This window comes from Hoplias malabaricus, chromosome 3 (genome assembly GCF_029633855.1).
Source record: "Hoplias malabaricus isolate fHopMal1 chromosome 3, fHopMal1.hap1, whole genome shotgun sequence".
NCBI classification, from domain to species: domain Eukaryota; kingdom Metazoa; phylum Chordata; class Actinopteri; order Characiformes; family Erythrinidae; genus Hoplias; species Hoplias malabaricus.
In genome coordinates, this window is record NC_089802.1 from 47846432 (window position 1) to 47862357 (window position 15926).

General features: G+C 41.0%; 1 protein-coding gene across 6 annotated transcripts in view; it reads left to right on the forward strand.

The window, feature by feature from the left end:
- phc2b (polyhomeotic homolog 2b (Drosophila)) overlaps positions 1-15926 on the forward strand; it is a 40075-nt gene that overhangs the window by 12398 nt on the left and 11751 nt on the right. For 2 of the 6 annotated variants that reach the window (XM_066666007.1, XM_066666005.1), the window contains exons 2-7: positions 5407-5680; positions 10573-10731; positions 10882-10962; positions 11168-11329; positions 11521-11670; positions 12571-12856. In XM_066666007.1, coding sequence (XP_066522104.1) covers positions 5468-5680; positions 10573-10731; positions 10882-10962; positions 11168-11329; positions 11521-11670; positions 12571-12856 — 1051 coding nt within the window. In that variant the 5' untranslated portion in view covers positions 5407-5467. Of the gene's footprint in view, positions 1-5406; positions 5681-9213; positions 9326-10297; positions 10355-10572; positions 10732-10881; positions 10963-11167; positions 11330-11520; positions 11671-12570; positions 12857-15926 lie in introns of those variants that run through there. The other 4 variants (XM_066666006.1, XM_066666009.1, XM_066666008.1 and 1 more) reach the window with 4 other exon arrangements.

Consider the following 15926-nt stretch of genomic DNA (forward strand, 5'->3'; position numbering starts at 1 on the left):
GTCACTGCTTTTAAGGGCAGCATCTATGATGATTTATTTGATACTTTTACATATTTGTAATTTTATTTTTCCTCTTTCTTTCTTTCTTTCTTCCTTTCAGCACTTGCCAGACTGCTATTGTACATAACAGTTTGTTCTAAATGCCCTGCCTGGTTAAATTAAAGGCTTAATAATATAATAAATAAATAATAATAATAGCAATAATAATAAAAATAATAATAATATTAGGGCATCTCCGCTAAAAAAAAATTCTTAAAGTCCATTAAAGGGATCTATTAGTTCATGATGATATGATTTTGGTGTCCAGTGGTATTTTGTGTTTTCCTGATTGGTTGTTATCTCATCATAAAAGATCTTAAGTGGGTGTAGATGTATTTGATGGTTTTCTAATGGGATCAAAAGGCATCCTCCAGGACACTAGTGGTCTCAGATTGTAAACATTAAGCAAAACCCCATTAGAGAGACAAGCCATCATATTTAGACTCTAGTAGTTGTATTGGTCTTCTTTCAGCCTGCAGTAACTCAAATCTAAAACTGTGATTGGTCAAGATGCTCACAGAGTGCTCAGAGTAAAACACAAAATATTTACATTTGGTAGGAAGCTCATTTGCATATTAAAACATATTCTGGTAGATCAGTCTAAGAGAAAGCAACACTGCAGTAATGATGAAAGAAAATATAATAGATGCTGATTAGGGTGGTGATCATGATAATGATTATGATGATAAAGTGATGCATTTATCGGCTGCAGTTATTTTCACCGTTCAGATGAAGGCTTATCCGTTGAGGGGAGAGAATGGTCTGTCTGTCTTTTTCGTACCTGTCTCACAAATTAATTTCCGTGCCTTATCTCACAGCAGCACTATTCAAATCAGTCTGATTTCCCTGATGTATTTTCACCCGTGTGCAATAATGAGACCCAGCGCTTATATTTAGAATACATAATTACCATGCCTATAATTCATTAACTCCTCGTGTAGCCTCAGAAAATTGTCTGTGGGGACCGAGATCTCCGGCAACTGTCTCATGTCATGTCCCAATTAAACGGCAGATACAGAGGATGATTTGTTTGGGCTAAAAAAAAAAAGTGATTGACAGATTGAGAGTGCAGTGGAGCTAGTGATTTGGATGCAGAAGTGGTGGGTGCGTGTGTAGGGGGATGGGGTCAGCAAAGCTGTCTCAGGTTAGCAGTGTGTGTGTGAATAAGCAAATGAGGCTAACAGAAGCGTCCCCAAATGTCCCTGCATTGCTCTCTCTCCACCCCTCTTTCCTCATGCTCTTAACCTCCAGGCCCGGGCTCCTCTCCAGGGGACCAGGGGACGAGCACAGTTCTATTAACAGAACACTGAAGTTAGGCCAGGGTGCGCATGTGTGAGCACTGAGATTTTGGGTAAGATAGATGACCCTTCAGTCCAAGTGGCCACTTCCCATCCATTATCCTTGATTAGCTATGATTATATGGCTATTGTTAGGGCGGTGAGAGTGACTTTGAAATATCTCCCCATCAGCGCAGTCATCTCCATCTGCAATTGCTTCTCTTAACAAAACACTGCCGGATAAGAGCCTAACAAGATAATCATCAAAAACAGCCACGTTCCTCACAAATAAATTCCAAAATCCTGGAAAGTTATGCCACCTTGAGAGTGGCTGCAGACGAAGGCCACCCTTTAAAAGCAGGATCCTCTGTGCTGGCTGTTTTGGTTTGTTTTGGTTTGCAGGAATGTGAGACTTCTGAGAGCATTGTTTACTGAAGGGTTCTCAGCATTCACCTTTTTGTCTGGCAAGAATTACAGTAAAAAGCAATCAACGCAGCAATGTGCTTTGGTCTAAAATACATGTGTCCTTTTCTCTGTGATTATTGTACCTCTTTATGGCCTCAGTATGATGGGAGTTCATCATTTTTACAAAGTCTTGTAATGTTTCCGTATTGTGGACCAATTTCAATATCTAACATTTTTCATGTAATTATCCTGCCACTAAATCTGAGACTAAATCAGAAAGAGGAGTGGTCTATTGCTGCGTTCACATTGCAGAGAAGCAACTGATTTTTCACACTGCCTCCTGTTCTTCTCTATGGAGACCAGCAGAAGCTTTTCACAGAGGACTCTGGGAGCATTAGTGGTGTGAGCGTTTTCTCCAACTTTATGTAAATGAGAAGCAAGTTTTGCTGGCGGAGGCCAATTAGCGACACAAACCCCAAGTTAATCTTAGTGTAAGAAAATGGTGGAGAGACTGATAACCGATATTTCAGCGTTTCCTGTACTTTACAAGTCTCTGTATGATTAAAATATTTATTAAAACCAAACGACGCATGGAGGAAGGTGTCTGGATTTGTCTGCAGGGCTATTATTCACTCATTCATTCATTTATTCATTGTCTGAAACAGCTTATCCAGTTCAGGGTGGCAGTGGGTTCTGAGCCTACCCAGAATCACTGTGCGCAAAGTGGGACCACACCCTGAAGGGGGCGTCAATCCTATGCAGGGTGACACACACTCACTGTAGGGCTTTTAACACTTGTTTATTCTTTTTAATGAAGTTGGAAGTGCTGACATTGGTTTAATCTTTTAACTTATTCCTTATCTAAATACGGGTGCTGCATAAACTAGTTTAGAAAAATTGTTTATTTAAAACACATGAACATTCAGGAAGAGAATAAACAGTAATTGAAGGCAAAACAGAAAATAACCAGTGTCTCATTCGCACACAGCATTTGACTCCAACTCTACGCACTCTTGGGGCAGACAAACCTGCTCCCTTTTTTAAGTGACACGTCCCAGAGCAGCCAGCAGATGGTGAAAGAAGGGTTTCGCATCGCTGTCAATTCCCTGCAATGTGAATGCAACAAAAGTGTTGGCCCCATCATCAGGAGATCGCTGATTCCATCCATAGAAGTCCAGGCACTCACAAAGGGCTTCTCTCTCTGGGTGAACAGGATGGCCCCCTCTTGCCCACATGAACACATTGCTGCCCAGTGCTATTGAATGGCTGGCTGTTTGTCCTCTCACATGATAGATCTGGGCAGTTGGCGTTCTCCTCAACTTTGTTGAACTTTCCTGTGGCACTGTGTTATCTGCAGTTCAAAAGATGCCCTGACTGGTTTTGCCTGTCTCCGAGGAAGCATGTCCTAGCCTTCTTTCTTCCAGTTTGGTGGCAGTGTGTGTGGCTGAGTGTCTTAGCTCTCTATGGGTGGAATTGGAACTAATGATTGGGGAGAAGATCAGAATTAATGATTGAGGAGAGGATAAACAAAAATGTATTGCTTTACATTCGGGTATATGTTTACAGACCGGATAATTATTTGTATTGGTTTTTGTAAATGAAGAGCAATCACCCTTCTCTGTTTTGCAAAACTAAGTCAAAGCTCATCACTTTTTTCAGTACTTCATACTTAATTTTGTGCCATGATTCAGGAAATCTGGAGAAATATCAGTCTATTCAGGTTAAGTCTGGACATCAGTGGTAAATGAGTGTGACCCTCAGATGGCCCTGCATAAGATGCTGTCATGCTTATATATTCACAAGGGCCTGGGAGTATTTCACAAAACCATTCTTAAAACTTAGTCTGTCACTGTATCAAGCAATACTTCCTGAAATGCTTCCTGAAACTCTGTTACTCAAAGAGAAGGCCATTCATCAATTCTGATTCTCAGTTCTCTGAAACCAAGCTCCTGCCACAGAAGCATGTCTTCACAGACAGTGTGTGTGTGTGTTCTCTCAGCTATGGCGCAACACGAAGAGGAGATATATATATATATATATATATATATATATATTTTTTTTTTTTACATAAACTTGTAAATAAAAACAAATTACACAAATTACCTAAAAAATGTGTGTATATATATATATATATATATATATATATATATATATATTATATTGTATTATATTCCTCCGCCCCCGTGGCCCTTGTTTTGGTGTGTAAGCAGCTGGGTAATCATGCTGAATCCTCTGGAAATGATCATTCTGCCATCAGTGTTTCAAAAGAAATGGTGATTAATTAACACTACATAAGATTTCCAGCCTCAACATGTGAAATATATGGACTGTTTTCACATGTTCTTGAATTTGGTCAATAAGCTCCAGTGAATTTCAAAGACAAGTAAAAGTGTTATAGAGGTTTTTGGTATCACTAAATTCTCCTTGACACCGACATAGGTGTGTCATGACGGCTGACATAAAACATCATTCCATTTTCTGATGACTTATTTTGACATGCAAGGCATATCATAAAAGCTTTCACACAAGAAAGTGTTAGGAAAATGGCTGCTTGCTGGAAAAAGCCTTTTATGGATGTTTATGTAGGTTTACATTCACATGTGATAGAGTGTTTATGAACAACCCTGCAGTATAGTGTTACTGGATCTTGTTTCTCAACTTGAAGTGTTAACTAAAGTTGAGAGACCAATTTATTAAAATGAGCCCCATTGCAGGATTCATTCAGTAGATGAACCTGTCTGTAACTTCATTTTGATTCTCAGATACTTTCATTTGCTTGCAAAGCTGATAAACCGCAGTGTAATACAGTATCCCCCACCCCCAGCTCTGGTGTGTGGAGCCATAGAACTGCATTCATTGAATTGATGGAGCTGCATCTCATACATTTAGGATGAGTTGTGATCCCAAACTAATCATCCAACATCAGTCAGTTCCAGGCTTTACTAATGTTTAAGTGGCTGAATGCAACCAAATCCAGTTGTTATTGCACAGAATGGTGTCCTAATCTGAAAGGAGACTGATTAGTAAACTGAGCCATGTGTTAGTGTCTCAGTTGGCAGATGAACCTGTCTCCACGCTCTCTAACAAAATTTCCACACTCAGACACTTTCATTTCCCTGCAAAGCTGATTACACAGCATGGTGCTAATGGGTGATTTATTTTATCGTTGTTAATTTGAGAGTACATAATAGACGTTGACTGAGATGTATGCCAGAGATACATGCAGAGGTTCAAGCACCAGTGGTCAAATGTGATGTTGATTGATTCTATGTAGATTCTAATTGTGAGTACAAAAATGTCTACAGAGAAGACAAACTTGCACAAAACTCTGGGCCTCAACTGTGATTCCACAGATCTGACAGTCCACAAACATCAAATGAGTGAAACAAATGAACAAGTTTTTTAATCTGTTCACCCTTGATTAAGCAGATTTCACTGTTTGTATTTTCTTTCTTTTGTTTTTAAAGACACCATTTTATTTATTGGTCAAAATTGTTGTCAATTTACTAAGCAGCTTTTGACCAGCACAAATTGACAAACTAACTGCACTCTTAATGATGTCATTGTCATCATGGAAAGTTTTAAACATGCTTCATTATTGGAGCTCAAGAAACCAAGAAATACTTCAGTTTGTTTTTCTTTTTGGTCCGCAATAACATGTATTTATATTTATTTCTCTCTTTAGCTTGCGGAGAGTGTGTCAGCGGGGCAGTCGTGGGTCAAAGGTGAAGAATCGGGGCGGCACCATGGAGAGTGAGCAGGGTCCTCCTGCCTCCATTGCCAACAGCACAGGCACCTCCAGTTCTTCCACGAACACAAACACTCCCCCCAACACCAACACCAGCACCACTGCCCCAAACATGCTGATCACCCCCAGCAGCAGCAGTGCCAGCAGCAGCAGACAGAGTGTACCACAGATATCAGTGTACAGTGGAATACCAGACAGACAGACAGTACAGGTGAGATCACTTATTTATTTATTTATATATATATATATATATATATATATATATAAACACACACACACTTACACTAGTATTCACTCACCCATCCAAATCATTGAATTCTGTTGTTTTCCAATCACTTCCATGGCCAGATATGTATAAAACCAAGAAACTAGGCATACAGACTGATTCTACAAACATTTATGAAAGAATTGGTCACTCTCAAGAGCTCAGTGAATTCCAGCGGATGCTGGGTCAGTAGATACTGAGGCACATATTGCGCAAAGGTCACAAACTTTCTGCAGAGTCAGTCGCTACAAACGTCCAAACTTCATGTGGCCTTTAGATTAGCTCAAGAGCCGTGCTTAGAGAGCATCATGAAATGGGCTTCCTTGGTCGAGCATCTGCAGCCAAGCCTTACATCACCAAGCAACATTTCACAGTGTTGGATGCAATGGTGTTAAGCACGCCACCACTGGACTCTAGAGCAGTGAAGACATGTTCGCTTCTCCGTCTGGGAATCCAATGAACGAGTCTGGGTTTGGCCGTTGCCCAGAGAACGGTGCTTGTCTGTCTGCATTGTGTCAAGTGTAAGGTTTGGTGGGGGTGGGTAGGGTTATGCTTTGGGATTGTTTTTCAGGAGTCTGGTTCAGCCCCTTAATTCCAGTAAAAGGACAATTTCATGCTCCCAACTTTGTGGGAACAGTTAGGGGATGACTCCTTCCTGTTCCAACATGACTGTGCACCAATGCACAAAGCAAGGTCCATGAAGACACAGATCACATCATTGTCAGTGCAACACTGAGAATGATCCACCACCCAAATCATACCTACTGTGTGGAGGTCCTGAGTGCATCCAGACCTTTGAAAAGCAGGTTGAAATGGGCATAAGAACATATGTGAAGAAATGGGTGGACTATGGTCTGTAATTGTAGAAATACAAGGTGCTCCTGTATGGCCAGGGGCACTAATAAATAGGAGTATAATACAGTTATTGTACACTGTGTTGTGCCGTACATATTATAGATACACTGGCACACCTAGAGTTGCACTATTTAAGATTTATTGTATTTATTGTTATTTTTTTAATTGATAAAAGTAGGAATATAATTTCTGGGAAGGAATGGGTTCCTAAAATATGGTCAAACTTAAGCACATGTCAAGTAAATATATTTAATCATTCTGTCACTATGCATGTGAATAAAATGAACTCTAAACAAACACACTGTAAACACATTTGTAACATTCAGCAGTCTTCTCACTCTTACCTTTTCAGTGTAAAAGCTGTATTAAAATCACAGCGCCATGATTTCCCTCAATAATTTGCCTATTCTACCACCTGCTGGACAGTCCTTACAACTGCATACAGTGCACAAAATGGTCAGAAATGTATTGTCTTTCCAAATGCTGTAGTCTCATGTTTGAATGAGGGATTTGTAATATCTAATAAAAGGGCAAATATAAACTAGGCAAGCCTAGTTTTATCGGATTGGCATTAGCCATATAGCCATTGTCACAGGGGTGTTTCTGGCATTTCAAAAACAGGAAAGCCCAAACTACATCCCCTTGTTACTGGAAGGTCTGGAAGCTTTGGTGCTTCATATCATGTCTTTGTTTACATGTTTTACAGAAAATATGTAGGGCAGGTAATAAATGCAGAAATGAAAAAGGAGCACAAAGCTTTGTTCTTAATATATAACACCAACATCAGTGTTTTTCTTTTTAATTTTATTTAAAAATAAATACTACCAAAGAGTAAAGAATATCAAGACAATTTTGATGATTTTAAGAGTTACAATGACTTATGTATTTAATGTAACAGGGTAAAGCATGTGAAGTTTAAGGAGGCTGTGCGCAGCTATATGGAGTTATATAAAAACACTAACGCCACAAAATGTCTCCCCACTACTTCCCTTTGCAATATTTCAGGCACGTGAAATTTCAGCAGTCCTCCTCTCTCTATGAGATATAATACGTTTGTAAATGTTGCCAAGTTTCGAGCCGTCCTACTGAGCTTGTGAACTAACCAACACTGAGCCGAAGTGCTGGCCAACACGTATGGTGTCGTGCCAAACACATCCCCGGAAACACACACAAACAGGCTATGTTCCTGTCTTATTTCCTGTTATTCAGCCAAGATTTGTACTGAAAAACCTCATTGTTTGATGATAACCCGCATGAGGTATTGTTCCTCCTGTTCCCCCTGAATTTAGTTCCCTATAATAGTGCACTATATAGTGAATAGAGAACCGTTTTGGACACAGGGCTACTGTTCTTTGGTTTGGTTTGGGAACTAATTTTTCTGGTCTGCAAACCAGTTTATGTCAGTGGAAACATGCCGAACGGTTCCAAATTTAGTTCATGAACTGGAATGTGAAATATGGCTGAACTAACAACAGATGCTGTAGTAGCACCATGTTAAGTTCTGTCTGTGAAATATGCCTGAACTTACAGTTCCTACTCGCGCATGAGCGTTTCAACATTGGGAGTGAGTTAGTCAGTCAGTCAGTAAGCAAAATGCCTCTACTAGGCCGGCCTGGTAGGCGGTCTGGCGAATATTAGAAATCCCTCATTAGATACTTATTACTAAACCCAACATTAGTCCGCACACATTGTTAAATCTTCGTAGAAATGTATCCACCAGAGGTTGCGCAGGGCTGTGCAGCAGTGGAACTTTGTTCTCTAAAGTAATGGAGTTCTGCACCTATATGCAATCAAGAGCTAATCAGGCAACATCAGTAACTGATCTCAGTAATGTTTACATGGCTGAATGCAACTACCAATGTTTCAATATCTGGTGTAAAGCTTTTCTCATTGCATCAGAGGTGGGATGACTTCTCTTTTAATACTCTTGATTGCAAGAGTTTGTAAAACCTTTGGCCTGATGTTTTTGAGTGTATTTGAAGCAGCTCAGCTGGTGTACCCTATGACTGCTGCATGCAGGCCTTTGCTGATGACTTTATAATGTTTATGTGGTTGCCATTCACCCCCTTCGTTTTTGTCTGCATCAACCTTGACCTTTGCCCTCAAAAGTAAATCATTCCCCCATTAGTCTGCCAGCTGAGCTCGGTGAAAGCCTTGCATTCATTGAGTGGCTGTAAAAATGACCATACATTATTTTTAAATTGAAAACGACAGTACTGGCTGAAATGAGGAACCCTGCAATCTTCCAACGTCTAACTCAGGCCTATTCTGAACAGCAGAAGCTGTTATTGCAGCAAAGGGATGTAAACACCCTATTAATATTCTTAGATAATCAAATGCATCTGCACATATCACTGCATTGAGTAGATGTATGTTGAGGAAGTTAAATATGTTTTTAATAAATAAATATATAGATATATGAACAAGCATCAGTTGAGCTCAGGGATGCAGTATATTGCATGCTCAGCTTCTTGTGTTCTGTATATGAGGTGTTCAGTTCGACTGTGTAGCATGTTGAGGTCATGCTCCAATGTACTCACACTCAGAACAGGGGTCAGAACTTCATTACACTGTTACCTAGCAACAGTCCAACAGTGGTCAGTCCAGCATCAAAGCAGAGGTAGGAGGAAGAGCCAGTGCAGAAAAGACCTTCAGGACTCACACTGTGTCATTCAGGGGTGTCAGGACAGAGTAAGGGAGGATGACCCTGGGCTGATGCATTGCTGGTATTTACCGGTAGATCTGAATGATTTTAGTGGCTTGGTTTTTTATGCTCTCCTTTATTTTTTTTTCACTAGTCCTTGGTGAGGTTATATTTGTTATGTCAGAGTTTCAGGAATAACTAACTCGTCTTTTACGCTGGTTAAATGTATATGTTTTTAAATATTGAATATTTAGCAGTTTCTATGCAGACTATGAGTTTTGCTTAGGAGATTAAATCATGTCCTATTAATCTGAACACTGCTGTCACTGTATTGTTTTCATACATCACTTATGATAAAAATTCCTCCCGGGTTCCTCCGGGTGCTCCGGTTTCCTCCCACAGTCCAAATACACATTGATAGGTGGATTGGCGACTCAAAAGTTTCCATAGGTGTGAGTGAATGTGTCAATGTCAATGTGTCACTCTGTGAAGGACTGGCGCCCCCTCCAGGGTGTGTTTCCGCCTTGCACCTAATGATTCCAGGTCAGCTCCGGACCCACCGCGACCCTGAACTGAATAAGGGTTACACACAATGAATGAATATAAGCTAATTGTCCCCCATTTTAAGTTAAGACGTTAAGACTTGAGAACGTAGGCTAGAAACAAACAATCCTTACAACAATCTCAGGCATCTTCATAGAATGCTTATATAACAGCTTTGTAAGCCAAATCTCCAACTCTACAGACATCTGGGTCCTATCAATTCCCTATCAACTCTGAAGGACTTGGGTTTGTTTAAAAATAGAACTGTGCAGAACAACTGACACGATTTTCCCCTTTAAGAGCGCGTGACATCAGGAGTTTCGGGAATACTTTAGGAATGCAGGAAGTTGAGACAGTACTGAGGAATTTGTGGCTTAACAGCAATGCTTCGGTTATTCTTTTTATGACCAAAGGAGGGCGACAAACGCAAAGAAATTCCACATGCACCGTCCTCATTTAATATATGCATACAGATTAACCACAACAGTAAACAGATGAGCTAGCGTTGTTCCCTTCGCACAGCCTTGGGTGCCCATGACCCTGTTGCTGGTTCAGCATTTGTTCTTGGTTCAGTTTTGGTAGGTAATAACCACTGCATACCAGGAACACCTATGCGACTAGCTGTTAAGGAGAAGCACTGGACAAGTTGTCTATCCATGACTTTGTGACCCTCATCAAAGATGCTTTAGATACTTACGCTTGCCTGTTTTTCTTTCTTCCAAGTGAACTTACTTGCTATTGTTATTTAACCATCCATTTTATCCATTTAACCTGTCAGGTGTTTTCTCTCTCTCAGGTTATCCAGCAGGCCTTACACAGGCAGCCCAGCACAGCGGCTCAGTATCTGCAGCAGATGTATGCGGCACAACAGCAGCACTTAATGCTGCAGACTGCAGCCCTGCAGCAGCAGCACCTCAGCACAGCCCAGCTCCAGAGCCTGGCAGCTGTTCAGCAGGTATTGATACTTCCCTGCCCTGAGATGGTGGCCGAACAGAATTACTCAGCCACAGTTAGCCTCAATTCTTTCTCTCTCTCTCTCTCTCTCTCTCTCTCTCTCTCTCTCTCTCTCTCTCTCTCTCTCTCTCTCTCTCTCTCTCTCTCTCAGGCCAGTATAGCTGCTGGTAGACAGAACTCTACCCAGAATGGTACTTCATCCACACAGAGTGGCTCATCATCACAGACGACAGTAAGTGTACACATATGTCCAGCAGATGGAATCTGATATTTGAAAAACAACAAAAAAAAAGATTTCCCTAAAAATTCCCCACTCTAGAATAGCACTGGGTTCTGGTCAATTAAAGAGCCCTAAAGTTGAGTGTCTAGAAACTGAGTAAGACTTATGTAAGGCTTGTGTATGAGACATTTTCTCCATCTTTATTCTTCTCTCGCAGATTAATTTAACCACGTCTCCTGCCACTGCGCAATTAATAAGCCGTGCACAGAGTGTAAGCTCCGCCCCTTCCGGGATCTCTCAGCAGGCTGTGTTGCTAGGCAGTGCCTCCAGCCCTACCCTCACTGCCAGTCAGGCCCAGATGTACTTGCGAGCCCAGATGGTGAGCCCTCACAAATGCATGTGTACAAATGAAAACAAACCTGGTCAAGTGCATCGGACACATTGTCAGTTACTGTCATTGCAGTGTTTCAGGACAGATAACTGCTTCCAGTATACTGCCATTGGAATTGTGTGTGTGTGTGTGTGTGTGTGTGTGTGTGTGCGCGCGTACGCGTGTGTGTGTGTTTACAGGCTCAGCAAAGTAATCTGGTGCATGTAGCTCGGAGTTTAGGACGTGCTGTTCCTCTCTCTTCTCAGCTCATCCTCGCTCCTACAGCGACTGTCACAGCTCTCCAGTCAGACAGCAACACAAACAGCACCACTCAGTCTGCTTCTGCACAGGTACACACACACACACACACACACACACACACATCAATCAGTCATAACATTTATGACGACCTCCTTTTTTCTACACTCACTGTCCATTCTTTCAGCTCCACTGACCATACAGGACCACATTGTAGTTCTACAAGTGTTGTCTCTCTGTTGCTCATTCTTAATTTGCACGGTTTCATGGTCAGGACCACCACAGAGCGGGTATGATTTGGGTGGTGGAATGTCCTTAGAGCTGTGGTGACAATGATATGATGGTGGTGGTGTGTTACTGTACACTGTAGTAATACGAGTGGATCAGACACAGCAGCACTGTTGGAGCTTTTAAACACTGTGTCCACTCTCTGTCCATCCTATTAGACACACCTACCTTGTTGGTCAGTGTTGTAGATATAAAGTCAGATTCAGAAGCCACTGCACATTTTGTATTGGTCATCCTAAGGTCCTTCTTCAGCCGACACAGCATGATTCCCACAGGACACTCTTGGTGGGATATTTTTGGTCAGTGGGAAGTTCTCAGTCTAGCAGTGACACTGAGGGGTTTGAATACACCAGCAGCACTGCTGTGTCTGATCCATCATACCAGTGCAGCACACACTAACCCACCAGCACCAAGTCAGTGTCACTGCAGCACTGAGATCCAGCAGCAAAATCATCCTTGCTTTGTGGGGGTTCTGAGCACTGAAAAACAGCGTGAAACGGGCAAATAATATATGAAGAGCAACAAATGGAATATAGTCTGTATTTGCAGAACTACAGAACACTCCTGTATGGTCAGTAGTGCTGAGGAAATGTACAGTGTAAAAAACAAAGAGTTGGTCATAATGTTATGGCTGATCTGGAAAATAGCTGTACACCCTATATTCATCATTTGACTCTCATACTCAGCATAATAATTCCTTGCAGGTGCAGAATCTTGCTGTCCGCAGCCAGCAGGGGGGATCATCGTCCTCTCAGTCAACAGGCCTGCAGGCCCTGAGCCTCAAACAAACTCCAGTCTCCATTCAGCCCACCCCCCTCATCAAAGCCCCCAGCCATGTCGCCACCAGCTCAGGCAGCAGTATAGGGAAGGGTCTGCTCCCAGGAACCTCTGGAGATTCAGGAAAGAAGCAGGAGGGTGGAGCAGAAGCTGAGGCCAAGGCAGTGAATATGAGCCGTAGTGTCACATCCACTCATCCCCTCATTGCACCAGGTAAGGGCTGTGGGAATGTGAAACAGTACTAATAATTTGACAGATGGTATGAGCACCAGTTCATGATGGATATGATTTTTGTCACTGACAACAATATTAAACAGTCCCAACAGCTGCAGATATCAGCTGGTATAATTTTTTTTTATACAGACTTACGGTAGTTTTAGGTCCATAGCATTTTACTGACTGATACAGTCACTACTCAACAAATCCTGTTAACAAGTCCTGTGACTTATCGTTAAAGAAAATAACTCACTTTTCTGTTATCATTGTTCACAAGTAATCGGGTTAAAAATAAGATGATATTCTGTTTCGTCTCTCCTCTCACTCCCTGTCCCTAAGCTAAATGCTCACCTAGCACACACATTCTTTAAAGGAACTATATTTTTGATTGAATGATGCTTTTCTTTGCAATTACATCTTAAAATGGAAATAAATGTTGTTTAGGAGCTTGGAAGTAGCCTGTCACTGATTGCAGTCTTCAAGTTATCAAGTTTGTCTTGTTAATACAATGTGTAATGAAGATTTTAATGCCATCTTAGAATTTGGAGCAAGCATTTTATGGATGGATGGATCTCTTGGATGTCTATTAAGACTGTTGTGATAGTCAGACTTTAACATACACTCAGTCAAAAGTTTGGAGACCTCTCCTCATTAGTCGTTGGTGGAAAGGGGCTATTCACTGTATGGAACTGTGTACCAGCCTCTACCTCTACACGACAAGTTTTGGTCTCAAATACATTAAGAAGGCGAGCAGTTCTACAAATTAACTCTTGATGAGGCCACAGCTGTTCCAGCTGTTCACTGAAAATCATTCCAGGTCATGAAGCTGGTTGAGAGAACACTGAGAGTGTGCAAAGCTGAAATCAAAGCACAAAGTATAAAACATATTCTGGTTTGTTAAACATTTTTTTGTTTACTACAGAATTCCACATGTGTTCCTTCATAATTGTAATGTCTTCCACATTCATTTACAATGTAGAGGATAATAAAAAAACAAAGAAAAACCATTGAATGAGAAGATGTCCAAACTTTTGACAGGTACTGTACATTCATAATATGTGGAAAATGGCCCAAAACAAAGGAAACCCTCACTGAATTGGCATGTCCAAACATTTGATTGGTACTGTAGATTTTTTTTATATTCTGTAGAATTTAATTATCAATAAAAATTAAAGTACTGAATTTCCATACATTCCCCTTCATCTTGCCGTGAAGTGTCTTAGTAGGCATTAGCACCTCAGGAAACAAGTCCTGGTTAGTGGAAAAATGTTGACTTAACACGGGTAGGTTAAAGTAGTGCAGTGAGGTTTGGAATTGTGCCCTTGAGCTTTGAGACTGTAAAACAGAATGGCCCAACACAGGCTTTACATCATCCAGGCAAATAAATGTCGAATGGCTAATAATTCAACTTCTCCAGTGTGAGGATTTTCAGTCCTGTAACAGAGCCAGGAGGCATGCTGTAAAAGCCACATAATCATCAGCACTGCATGGCACATGTTTCCTCTTATTTACCCATAACACCTCTTTCTGTGTAAACCTGATAAACAGACTACTCATCACTCCAGCCCACCAGCCAGAACCAGCTGAAACCCAAGCCCATGTTTAAACTCATCAAAGACTTGGGCCGCCTTTGTTATTGGTGGCATGTTGAGGCTTGCGGCTGCAGTTAGTGAAGAAAGTGAAAAAACACTGGGGGAAGAAAGCACTAGGGGAAAAAATGGTATATGTAAGTGAAAACGGCTTACATCTAGTTAATTATTTAATATTCTCATTATGAGATATTTGTAAGATTATTATAAAGTTTCTTCAGCCTATTTTTACATTTTATCTATAGAGTGTGTCTTATTCCACTGGAAAAATATTTTGCTTCTATGTATATATGTATATGTAAGTGCTTACACTATTTACGTTACATTATTTACGTACAGTATGTACGTATGTTCCGACTTACACCGAAAATCGGTTTACGACGCGACGTAGGAACGGATCAACGTCATAAGTCTAGAACCCCCTGTATATTTTTGAGAGAGTAATGGCTGGAAGGGTAGAATTTGCAACAAATAATTATTGGGGATAAAATTGCTTCTTACTTCTCCCATTAAAAAAAACACTTCATGCATCACTTGTCTTTGGGTTTAGAATAATATACACACTTACACGTGCCAGCATGCGTTTCTCTTAACAGCTGCGGAAGTTAAGCTGGTGTGTTTGCACAGGGAGCTGTGACAGGAAGGGTTAGGTATGTTTTGCCAGTGCAAGTGTAAATTTGTTTGACATGGCTATGTTCTTTTAGTGTGGAGGAGGTAGTCTCTGTGGAGTGGGGCGACAGCAGAGGTGTGTTGAGCTTTGGATGCAGGTGTAGTTGCTATGGCAGAAAAGCTCCAGGGTGCAACTGTTTTTCTGCATATTAGGAATAAGGCTGGGGTTCACTGGGCAGGAATGTAATCTGTAATTATCATCTTAGCTAACACACACACTTCCTTATTGATGCATTCTGCGATGTAATCAATTGACATTTGTGTCCAGGCAATACTTGGCTGCTGTTATTCATCTGAATGCTCAGTATTCAGTTGGCCAAAATTGAACTGGGTTTGTTACTGTTTATTCCTTAACCCCTTTTATTTTATGTACCTTTCATTCATATGATTAGTGTTTAAGGCACATTAAATACATGAACACACACAGGCCACCACATGTGACAGCACCTTCCCTGATGCTGGCACTTCAATGAGGATGAAGACACAGAGAAGCTTCTCCCTACATGTCATCACACACCTGAACAGTTAAACATTACAAATACACACAATACTACATCTGGACATTGGTACTGCACTTTAATTTATCTTTGTTTATAGTTTCAGACAAGTGCTTCTAGTACATCACTCACCTGCCTTATTCTTGCCACTACATCATCTAAATGCTGCACTCAGCACTTTAATATAAGTTGTAAAACACCCCTTAATGTACGGTTGTGTATGCGAGTGTGTGAGATGTCCATTTGTCCAATGTTGTGCACTGTGAAGTACTGGAACCAAAGCCCAAGTCCTTTTTTCTGCATTGCTGGCTG